Consider the following 12,004-nt stretch of genomic DNA (forward strand, 5'->3'; position numbering starts at 1 on the left):
ATGAAAAAACAAAAAAAAAAACCTAATATGCCTATTTGCTACTAATACTTTTACACAAAAAAAGAGACTCAAACCTTAAGACACAGCTTAACTGATAAACATTTTTCACTGAGCAAAAGAATTCTTTTTTCTGCCTGAAGACTGGATTTGGCTGCCCAACTGGCTGCCCAATTTGTGAGGCTGGGCAACAGGAGAATGTTGGTCATGAAAGACTTGCTTTGTTTTAATTGTTGCCATGAAACATACTAAACATACAAGTGAAGTGTGATCCAGGCAGAACCTAAAAGGTTTCTAAGTGTTGCTCTGCATGGAAAAACACATTCTCAGTGTTCAAAGCTGCGAGAACCAAGTTTCCATACAGCTTGTTCTCAGTTAGCATTGATTTTCTGCTTTTCCAGAAATTAACATGGCTCTTCAGAAGCCCATGAGTAAACTAAATCCCGCTGAGATTACTACTTAAACATTTACTTTACAGCTACATGCAGTATTTGAACATTAAAACGTATTCTAATTCTCCACCTCACAAATATGAAACATGCTAGCAGAAATCCTTTGAATAACAGCAGATTCCTGGAAGATCTCAGTAAGCTTTTCTAATTACAGGGTTTAAATTCTTCCTCTAGCCAAAAAGCTTTTAACAAAGTACTGCAAAATGTACGAATGCAGCAAGATACTGAAGGATAATTGAAGAATGTCTTTACTATATAATAATCCATACCTATTTTGCAAGTTGTGGAGCAGAGTTCCTACAATACTGCTTACGAAACACAGAGCAGTGCATTTGTTTTTTTAAAAGATAATAAATGAAAACTGGATACTTTATTTAAAAGATTTAAAAATAAAAAGATTTAAAAGAAACCATAACTGGTAACAAATACTTAAAATCTGTTATACTTTTTTTTATTTTTAAACACCTTTATTTTGTTTTCTGGGACATGAGTTATTCTCAGAAGCTGAAGGCCTTTAAAGAATTTGATACCAATGAACATAAAACCTGACTTAACTGCTGCTGGTTCCATTTTCCATTTCAGTTGATCTACATTTGAAGCATATAGTTTATGTTGCTATTGCTTTCAACAAATATAGGAAGCATGGTATCTCAAGCATTAGATTTCAAAATAAGAATTTTACAGCTTAGGCAGATTTTAGATCAGAAGGTTTTACCTGTTGAGAGTAGCCTCGAAATGTAGGATTAACAGTTTTAATTCCTTGAAATAAACCAGTAGGAACAACAGAACCAGGTCTAAAGAAAGAAAAAGTTTTAAATATGTAAATATATATAAAAAACCAAGCATTTAAATGGAATTTTCTATCTTTACTGGGATCATAAGTTTGCCTGCAACTCAACTGTAACATGTATAACACCAGTAGTATTAATCTTAACCAATATAATACTGGTATTGAATTATTAACTATACTTGGTTTTTTTTTGGTGGCGTTTTTTTTTTTAAATCAGTCATCTAACAGAAACAGAGACTGTATCAAGCCTTTTAGGCCACATTTCTTACTAGAGAATTAGATGACAGATCAGGCATACACTTGGCACTATGCACAGTTACTGTTTCTCTATCTTTGTATTTATATTTTGAAGTATTTTCTTAGGCAGAGATAACAGAAATTCCATATAAAGAAATATGAGAAACTGATAAAACATTGAGACAGAATGAAGAACACAGAGATAAAGTAGTTGAACATTTTAGATATATTTCTGGTACATATAAACAATTTTTGAAAGCTTAATACTACTTTGCATAGTGTTTATCATCTACTTCTTGTTAGAACTTCCTTACTAGAAGAATGTACATCAATTATTTGTACCATCTTTGGTAGCTATGGAAACAAACAGGTTATAAGGAGTGTTTTAATCCTGCAACTTAGTCTCTCCTTCCTTAATTTATAAGAGTAATTTGGTGATACAGAATAAAAATTAGAACCCTGGGAAGGAGGCATTAATCTGTCCTGACTCTGGAGTTTATTTATAACCATTTAAACCCTAAAAGGATACAATACCTGCTTTTGTGCCAAAGTTCTGTCATCAGCTTGAGGTAACTTTTACAAATTGCTGGTTTCTTATCTGTCCGGGCTAAGCCTCCACAGTCAAGAAAAAAGTGTGTCAAAGGTGGACTGATTAAAAAGAAGAAAATAGGGTGGTTTTTTTTCAGGTTGTTAAAATACAAGATGAAATCTGCATTTCACATAAGATTATTGGAAAAAAAAAGTGTAATACTATTGTAATTGAACAACTCTGTTTCCTACATCCTTAAATGTTACAACCAAACATTTCTTAGTAGGATAACTTCAGCAATACAGCAACACTGCTCCTCAAACACATACTGACATTTGTGAAAGCACCAGAGCTGTGGGATTCAAATGCAAGGTGATTTTCCCTGTCTACTCTGCCCCCATGAGAACCCCACCTGAAGTACTGTGTTCAGCTCTCATAACCTCAAGATAACCAGGATGTGGACTTGTCAGAATGAATCCAGAGGACAGCCACAAATATAATGAGCGGGCTGGAGCACCTCTCCCAGGAATACAGGCAGAGAGAGCTGGGGTTGTTTAGCCTGGAGAACAGAAAGCTCCAGGGAGACTTCAAAGCAGCCCTTCCTTTATCTAAAGGGGATCTACAAGAAAGCTGGAGAGGGACGTTTACAAGGGCATACAGAGGTAAGACAAGCAGGAATGGTTTCAAATTGAAAGAAGGTAGATTTAGATATCTGGAAGAAGTTCTTCCCTGTAAGAGTGATGAGACACTGGCACAGACTGCCCAGAGAAGCTGTGGCTGCTCCATCCCTGGCAGTGTTGAAGGCTAGGTTGGATGGGGCTTTGAGCAATCTGGTCTAGCGGAAGGTGACCCTGCCCATGGCAGGAGCGTGGAACTAGATGAGCTTTAAGGACCCTTCCAACCCAAACTGTTCCTTGCTTCTATGATGATTCTATGTTTGTAGGTCAGTAATTTATACCTAAATGATTTATCTGTTTACTTCATACAGTTTTGCCAACTCGCATACCCTCTCCATTCCCTTCAATCCCCTTTTGAAGTCACAGTCCGTCAAATAGATTGGATCTATTTTCATCCAAGAAAAGAAATTTCCCAGAGTAACTGCAAAATTTGGAATTTTTCAACTAAGTAACTTCCTCATTATTAGATGCCTTGTCTACTTTTTTACCTTCTAAGGAGATTTTCTTTAGTTCTCCTCTCCCTCAACTAAGGATGTCAGTGAGGTCTACTTAGCCCTGGGTCCCGTCATGGATTTCAGCCAAAATCAGATGCGCAAAGTAAGTATTCATGATATATACTCAAGTACTGTCCCTGCCTAACCATTTCTAGTGTTTTTATATCTTCAGCTTTTGTAGATTTCTCCTTTATGAACTTGTCTGGTACCCTCATGGGATGACACGATTTTGCATTCTAGCAGTTCCTGAGATGATTTAGCACAGAGTGTCCCAGATGTATTGTTTGTAAGGACTGAATTTGGAGCTTTTGATCTTAATATGTCTCTCTTTTTTTAATTAGGATTTATGTTTATGCATTTGCTTTGATTTCTTCTCTAACAGAAAAGAAAACCCAAGCTTTTACCAGATTTTCTTCTTATTTGTAGAACTGCATATATTTTTTATTTAGGACAGTGAAGAACTATAATGAAACAGGGAAAAAGCTGAGCAACCCATACGCCATAATGCTTTTTTTTTTTAACCCTATCAGTCAGTAACACAACTGTTTGTAGGATATGACTGAGATTTAACAAATATATGCATTCTTCCATAGTAGTGCAGCCCTTAAAATTCATTAAGTCCATCCTTACCAAATGCATGAGTAAGCAAATATAAAATACATTTACAATAATTTTCCTTACCAGTTGGAAAGAGCTTGTAAAGCTGCATTCATGTAACAAGTGTTTCCAATATTTTTTAATCCTGTTAGACCTGAGAAAAAGAATGAACATTCAGCAAGTCTGTTAATCCAATACATGTTAAGGAAAACACTTCCTAGAAAATATGTACTAATTAAAATACTTATGTAACACTTCTGATGCCAATTATAATGCAGAGTTGTAACTAAAAGAAACATAGGACTCCTAAAGGAATACTAATGTAAATAGAATTAGTAATTAAGTGTTTTGATTTTGGCTGACTAAAGCACTTCAGACAAGTAAATTGTATTTCATCTTACTAACTTTTGATGCTTTATGACAGCAGCAGATTTCAATATAAAATGTTTATCAATATTTATGTTTTACTTGAACTTAATGATTTACCTGTTCAATAAAATTGTTGCTATGCTTCATTCGTAGCCATACTACCAAAAGCTTCTCAAGAAAGATTTAGTTCTTCTGTCTCTAGTTCATGCAAGCAGTCAGATTACACTAAACATGCAAAACCTACTCAGCATGTGATTATTCCAGAATCAGAATTACCTAGAATCAGTCTTTTTCCATGCCAATTATATACGCGTACTCTGAAACACAGACTGCTCAGTTTAGCCTTTCTCACAGAATTTACTTTCGAGCCCAGATTGTTTACTTTCTTTACTGATACACTCATGTAGTTTTTCCACACACATAAAAGATACAATTCATGTATATTCTTGCAGTGATTATGGAGTCATGGAAAACATTCTCTAAATATCTGAGGAGAGGCTATTTAAACAAGTCATAAGTATTATATGACCTCAATTAAAAAAATGGACTATTTGTAGCTACTGAGGTGTTTAAATAATCTGTTTGTTTTAAAATAAAATTGCTTTTGTATTAAAAAATGTTACATTTATAAGCAAAGAATCAACAAGACTGGAAATGGAAAACAATATATTCAGCAGTCAACACCATTGGCTCTATGAAATCCTTAAAGTATAGGACCTACCCAATCATTTGAGTCCATGGCAGAAAAATAAGACATTGTAAGACAAACCTTTTACATCTATAAAACATGTTTGATTACTTCAGCTGAATTTTCTAATACACAAAACTTAAAAATGAAGTTTTGAAAGATTCTTCTATCTGTCTGAATGGAATTCCTACATTTGAACTTGCATTATGCCCCTTCTGATTTCTGCTACATAAAGAATGGTCATTCTTACTGAAACTGGAAAGTAAGAACAGTTACAGGATTTTTTTTATTTTACTTAACAGCAGAAGATATATCAGAAGCACACTCTCACTGCAGTTCTCCAGCCTGCTGTGTTGCAAGTAAAGTTTTTGAAGAGACTTCTTTTCTTGCAAAAGTATATTCTAATGTTTGCTTCATAAAATTATTTCAAAACAATTTCTAAGAACAAAGTTAAAATGGAGCTAAAGAATTTTTTTCCTTTAATTTGAAGAATGTATTAACACAGTCACACCAATATTACTGGAACTTCGATGCAATTCTACTTGTAAGTTACATTTATACAAGTTACATTCCCAAAAATATTAATAGGACAAGAAGATATACAAATACGCACATTGGTAGGAGAAATTAACTGGGACTAAACACATGGTTTAATGATCTAAGAGCAGATGGCAAATAAGTGGGGTGGCGACATATTGAGAAAGACTGTGCCAGATAACAGAAGGGGCAAAGTAGTTTTTTTTCTGGCCAATGCCAGCAGGCTTAGGAGACCTAAAGCTGGTAGTAGAGCTTTAGGCAGTAAAGGAGAAATGAGATCCATTGCTGTGGTTTAACCACAGCCAGCTATTAAGCACCACACAGCTGGTTGCTCATTCCCTCATAGTAGGACAGGGGAGAAAATCATAACAGTAAAAATGAGAACACTTGTGGGCTGAGATAAAAACAGTTCAATAGATTAAACAAATGCACATAACTTTAAAAAAAAATCTATAAAAATCTGAGACTTATATGGAATAATAATTATTATGTTCTCTTATGAATTAAGAAATTAAGGCCTCACTGCTCAGGGTTTCATCCACTCTCGTTTTCATCTTTACAACAGTTTAATATTAGGGTGGGGTAACATTTTATACCAGGAAGTTTGGCCGCACTTAAAATCCATTACTGAAAGGGAAAGGGGAAAAAAAAAACAAACCAAAAAAACAAAACCCAAAACCCATAAACCCAAAACAAAACACCAAAAAAAAACCCCAAAACAACCAAATAAAAAACTCAAGAAACCCATACTGGGATACTACAGTCTCAGAAAAGGGTTAGCAAAACGCAGGACAGCATTGAAATCAAGAACCTTTTAGGACACGAGAAAACATTTTCTGTGTTTTATAAAATAAAAATACTTCATAAAAAACTACTTTCACCAGTGTGGCTAGAACACCAGCTACACTGAAAATTACTCCAACGTGCATTTTTTTTTTGTTGCTGCTTGTCCAGGTGCACTGCACTTATCACCACAGCCCCTGTTCTGAAGGTAAGTGAAGACTGCTTCCACTTAGAAGAGAGTTAATATATAACTGGAGAAAAGACTTGGAGACATATAAACACAAGAAAGGTCAATAAAGCACTGGAGTTTGCTTTTATTACCTCTAGTCTTTAACTCATCTTCTTCCACTTCTATATCCAAGTCATCAAATACAGCTGCTAGTGGAATCTTCAGTGTGGGATTACTAGGTATTTTAAAATCCTTATGAGAAAAGAAGAAAAAAAAAGTATATTTACTTGCATTTATCGATTTTCCTCTTAATTAAGCTCACATATAATTTCATCAACAAATCTAGGAACTAAAAGTTATGTGAACCCATTTCGAAATCTCACTGCACATAAATAATAGGATTTCATAGCTATCCTGAGAAAGTTTACTAAAGAAAACCACACATTTTTGTTTTCAGATTAGCACTGACAACACTGCATGATTTTATGCCAACAGCTGAAGAGTCAAAACAAAGCAAATTACAGTATTTCTTTCCTTTCAATTACATACAATAAGCCAGCACTGAAAAGCTAATACAGCAAGCATCACATAAAAGTTAGTGTATATGATTTTGATGTGCCACCAGATGGCTCACTACATTTAAGGAAGACAAATGAAACCACTTGAAGCAAAATGAAGAACAAAGTATTAGGCAGGCAGATATCTACTGCATGATAAGCTCTTTGTGAGCGCATCAATAAAAATTCTTAACAAAACATTTGACAGACTTTATAAGTTCTACTGATTTCTTCTGTATATTATACCCATTTCCTTGGAAGATTAGAACATGTTAAGTATAACAGAAGTTCAGGCTTCTGAAGGCAGCTTTATATCAAGTCACCAGAAATTCTGGACAACAGATATTAAAAAAATAATATTCTAATGGAACTATTCCAAATGAGTTTGTGGCATTTTATGAGAAAATTATCAGATAACATTCATATTAAATACTAACCTTAAACATGCAAATATTAAAGGATGCCCCTTCTACACACTGAAAATCTGCCCATCTTTCTGTCCAGCCCTAGTCTGTGCACCATGGTACCTCTTCCCTAGCTCAAGCAAAACAATTTTAGAAATACTGTACTCACACCTGTGTCAGTTTTAACTGTTACCTGTAATTTTTATATAAGTCCATTAAATATGAGATAAAGAAATAACACCTTTTTTTCCAGATTATTTGCGTTATGACATTTACACTTAAGAAATTACAGCACAACTATCTCCGTGACAGCACTTTCCTACAAAATATATTACCAGAGTGAACAGTATCAATGTTAGTAAAGCCTAGTGGAACTAGAATGTAACAAAATAACAAGACAAACTTAAAAATTGTTGAAATCCGAGAACAAGACAAGCAAACAGCATATTTCAAAGCGCTCTGCGTAAATCTGCTTTGCTATTTTTTTTTCCTTTAACTTTTCTCCAATACTACCTAATCCTTTATTCATTATTTTACTCATCAGTTACTATGTTAAAGGTTAATAAATGTGTAGTTAGGAACAGCTAAGCACTTTATAAAGTCTTTGACACCATGATCATGTAAAACAGTACTATCTTAAACCTGTGTTTTACTCAATTAACTTGAACACCCCTGATACTGGACGTATTTTCCTTCTTGGCACTGTTCTAGTGCCACAGAACACTAATAGCATTCTCTTAACCTCTAGTTTGATACCAATTTTTCCACATGTATCTAACACAATGTATTTGTCATTCTACATCGAAATTACACGCACATATAGAATATACACAGATTACTATTGCCTTCTTAGTAAATTCTTGCATAGTAGTTAAATTCCTAACTATTCAGGAGTGTTTGTGTGTATACCACTGCACCAGAAAAACTCTCCCACACACATACACAAAAATCAACACCTTTTCAGTAATTTCTCAGAACTATAGACATGCTCTAAGCCACAGGAATCCCTTTAAGTGTCTTATATGACTAGCTGAATCAGATTAACAATTAGCATATATTTCACTAAAAATACTCTGGTTGTATGAATGAATTTGTATCTTAGGCAAGTATCCATAAATACATATGAAAGCATTTTTGCTCCTTGGAAGTTAGCCAGCAATTACTCTAGTGACTTCTGGAAATAACATTTTCAAGAGGTGGAAATGAGGAAGCACAGGTGAACTGTTCCAATCTTGTGACCTTAATTTTAACTCTATGCTTTTTCTGTACCTTACAGTTTAATGCAGATTACAAACTATTACACAATAAGATGAAAAAAGCATTTTTAGGAAGCATGCAGTACACAGAGACAGAACATAGAAGCTGGGCACTGTCTTTTTAAAGAAATTTTATGAAAATAGAAATTAATGAAGTTTATCCACAAGAAAGGAGGAAAGGTCAGTGTCTCATCTGGGGGAAGACACAATGCTTAATGCAAAGCTACAGGTGCTTTTGTTTCACTGGATTAAAAAATACCTGCACACTATTTTCTTGCGCTTGGTGAGACAGTCTTGCATTTGGTAGAGGAGAATGAGATCCTAATTTTCTATCCAGGAATACTTCCTTACTACAGGCATAACACCAAACACGGAGTGTAGTAAGGTTGACAGTCAGACAGTGTTTTGTCTCCTAAAACAGAACAAAAATCAAAACTGTGATTCAGAAATTCAGAATAATTAAATACTGATACATGCAAGCTAGAAGTATTAAAATTCTACATCTTTCAACAATGAAACAAATATGTTAGAATATTAAAAACCAGCAATTACTGAAATTGGAGCACAAACTCTCCAACACTCATTTTTAGTACAAGTCACTAATTAGCAACAAGCCACAGTCAGAACCTAGAGCCACTGTCATATCCAACATGCCTCTGTGCAATTAGAAAAGTAAGAAGAAAGCCTATTGTCAGGAGCATTAACATTCACAACAAACCAGTTTTCCAGGAATGTCTCCTATTCGTCATAACAGCAGCTGCCTCCTCTATAATAAGGGCAGTATTTGTTTCTACAGGTTTGTTGTAGAAAATCCAAGCTATTTAACAATCAATCAGAACAGTAAGATAAGAATCTTAGTTGAGTTACAGTACCAGGTGCTCATAACAAAACATATATTCTAGACTCAGTTATTTGTTGACAGCTTCAGACGGTGAAGCAATGTAAAAATTTGACAGATGGGAGAATATTTTTATTGTTCTAATTTTCACCTTTCTTTTTTTAACCTTTTTGCTTACTGTAAGACAGTGTACTGAGTTGCTATCATTCTCCAAATATTTACACCAATCCTTCCTGTATTTCTTCTTTATATATCAGCATCAGCCAGATTTAAAGACAATGATGGATTTGCTAGAAGTCAGGAAAATATTGCGACTGTGGCAGGATGCCCAAAGTTCCTCCTCCCCTCATTTTATACAGCCTTGCACAAGAACAGTATTTTTAATATAAACTCTGGGCTACAATTTCATTAAGTAGCCCTCCCCCTACTAAAAACCATCAGATTACATCAATATCTCAGACAATTTTGATAATGAGAATAAGCTTGATTCTGCAGCTTCAGCTGCATAAATAATTACAAGTCTTCAGAGCAACAGCTTATTAATTTTCTTGAAGTGCGCACAATGAACTGATTCATGTCAACCTTGTTTCTCTCAGTGAGTTTATTGAGCCGTTTACTGGAGGGTGAGGCAACCCAGAAGAGGGCTCATATCCCAGAAGAGGATAATGAAGAAAATGATGTCATCAACAGCAAGAAGACTACTCAAGCCCTTTCTTACCTGGCAAGTAAGTAACATTCTAAAACAGCATGTAAAACAGGAATAAAATACTGCAGAAAGCCAAGAGGTATAAAATTGTATGCAAGAAAATCAGGGACCATCTGTTCTACAACTGAACTACAAGCAGCTTATATATGTATCTATTGCAAAAGCCTTAGAACTGTAATTCAGCTTAAACAGTTGGCTAAACAAAAAGATATTATTTAGATAGATTTATATTAATGTGTTATCAATTTGTACAAAAACATAATCAAGGCCCTGCCTGGGGAAAAAATCAGGACTGGTGGTACAATGCAGACATAAAATATTTCTGGTAAACTCCTGATATATACCATTTGTTCATTTTCATATTCAAGGGGGGGACTGTTAGCATTTTTAGGGACCAAAAATTGCTCAGTGTAGAACCTTAGATGTATTTTCCGACCAAACAACTGTAAAGTAGAAGTAAGAATATAATTTAATTGCAAAGTCGGCAATTGTGAAATGACATGTTAATAAAACTGCCATCCTTCTGTCCTCAGCTATTTGTTAAGAGAGAATGATACATCTCCTTTGCTTCATTTTGGCAAATGATTTGCTTGTACATGTGTGTGCACAGAACAGACAGTGATTTTAAGACCCAAACAGATGCACTCAAGCTGTCCAACCTTGCTAGAATTTGACAGGCTGGGGAGCTTAGAGCACACACTCCACTGCTTCTACCAAGCTGGATCAAAAAAATCGGGGAATAGCAGGAAAGGACATGCCTGGCTCAGTCTACAGTTTCTTCATCTGTAGCCACTGGAACAGGAAACATAACACAGAAACAAAGCACCTGTTTCTGGTAATTTATACTTCATTACACCTGTTCAGCTCTCATCTTCATTAATCCAACTGCCTTCTATAAGGCAGCCACAACTGTAAAAAGTTAGACTGAAAAGTGAAATACTTCATATAAGTGGAAGTACTCAAGAAATCTTTTGCCTATGCATCTTGAAAGTCATCACTAATTGTTGTTGCTTTTCTAATTTTCACCATGTTTTTACAGAGTACAATGTCAGAATTACATAATTATGCAGCTGCAAAAAAGACTGTAAACACACATGCTCCTACATTAGCAAGACCTGCTTTTATAGACGAACAACTTTGATAACAAATCAAGCTTCCAGTTACATTTACACATGTTATTGACTTCACCAAAATGAGTAAAAAAGTTCTCTAACTCTTACTTCACTGCTTCAAGTAACTGTTACTAACTAATGTACATACCTGGGAATGAGTAGTACTGTGATCAACATAGGATTCACCACAGCCAACGTATGTACATCTGTTCTGTTGAGTAAGGTATGAGGAAATACACAGAATTAAAAAGTGTTGTCAAACAGGCTTACAGAATAGGAATATACTGCCAAACCCTTTAAAAAATTCATTCATATTTCAAACTTGCAGAGTCCTATGCAAACCAAGAGACATGCACGCAAAGTGTTAAATATCACCTAAAGCAACTAAGAATGCTGCAAGATTTAACTCAACTCCTCTCACCGATGGGTGGTGTTAGATGTTTAATGTGTTTGGAATATAATTTTTGGCCCATTTGATATATTTATTCGCATTAAAGTCAACACATATTTGTTATAATTCATGATTTGATAGCGATGGTTACAGAAAATATAAAGTTAGCCCAGTTTCTAAAATACTGAATTGCAACAGCCTCAAACATGACACATTCATACAAACATGCCTGTAAGCCCCTATCTGCAGGGCCTGTATTTCAAAGTATTACTTCACATTTATTAGTTTTTTCACCTATAGATACATTTGCAGCACTATATGGTTAAATACTTACTACATTCTAATTATAACATGCAAAATAATTGTTGATTTTAATTGTGCTAATTGCAAAACATATTTGGCTGAGTTGAGTGTGGAATCT

At 34.7% G+C, this 12,004-nt stretch overlaps 1 protein-coding gene across 10 annotated transcripts in view; it reads right to left on the minus strand.

Annotated features, from left to right (window-relative positions):
- The window catches only part of USP33 (ubiquitin specific peptidase 33), a 44,501-nt gene that overhangs the window by 20,132 nt on the left and 12,365 nt on the right, over positions 1–12,004 (minus strand). For all 10 annotated transcript variants that reach the window (XR_008973117.1, XM_057416880.1, XM_057416871.1 and 7 more), the window contains 6 exons: positions 11,341–11,403; positions 8,796–8,948; positions 6,472–6,571; positions 3,858–3,927; positions 2,011–2,124; positions 1,165–1,243 (listed from right to left, as the gene is read on the minus strand). Coding sequence is in view for 9 of the 10 variants with exons in the window: in XM_057416880.1 (XP_057272863.1) it covers positions 1,165–1,243; positions 2,011–2,124; positions 3,858–3,927; positions 6,472–6,571; positions 8,796–8,948; positions 11,341–11,403 (579 nt within the window). In the remaining variant the exon portion in view is untranslated. The remainder of the gene's footprint in view (positions 1–1,164; positions 1,244–2,010; positions 2,125–3,857; positions 3,928–6,471; positions 6,572–8,795; positions 8,949–11,340; positions 11,404–12,004) is intronic.

This window comes from Pezoporus wallicus, unplaced genomic scaffold (genome assembly GCF_028554395.1).
Source record: "Pezoporus wallicus isolate ANWC-B61680 ecotype Strahan unplaced genomic scaffold, APGP_CSIRO_Pwel_v1 contig_5908, whole genome shotgun sequence".
Lineage (NCBI taxonomy): Eukaryota > Metazoa > Chordata > Aves > Psittaciformes > Psittacidae > Pezoporus > Pezoporus wallicus.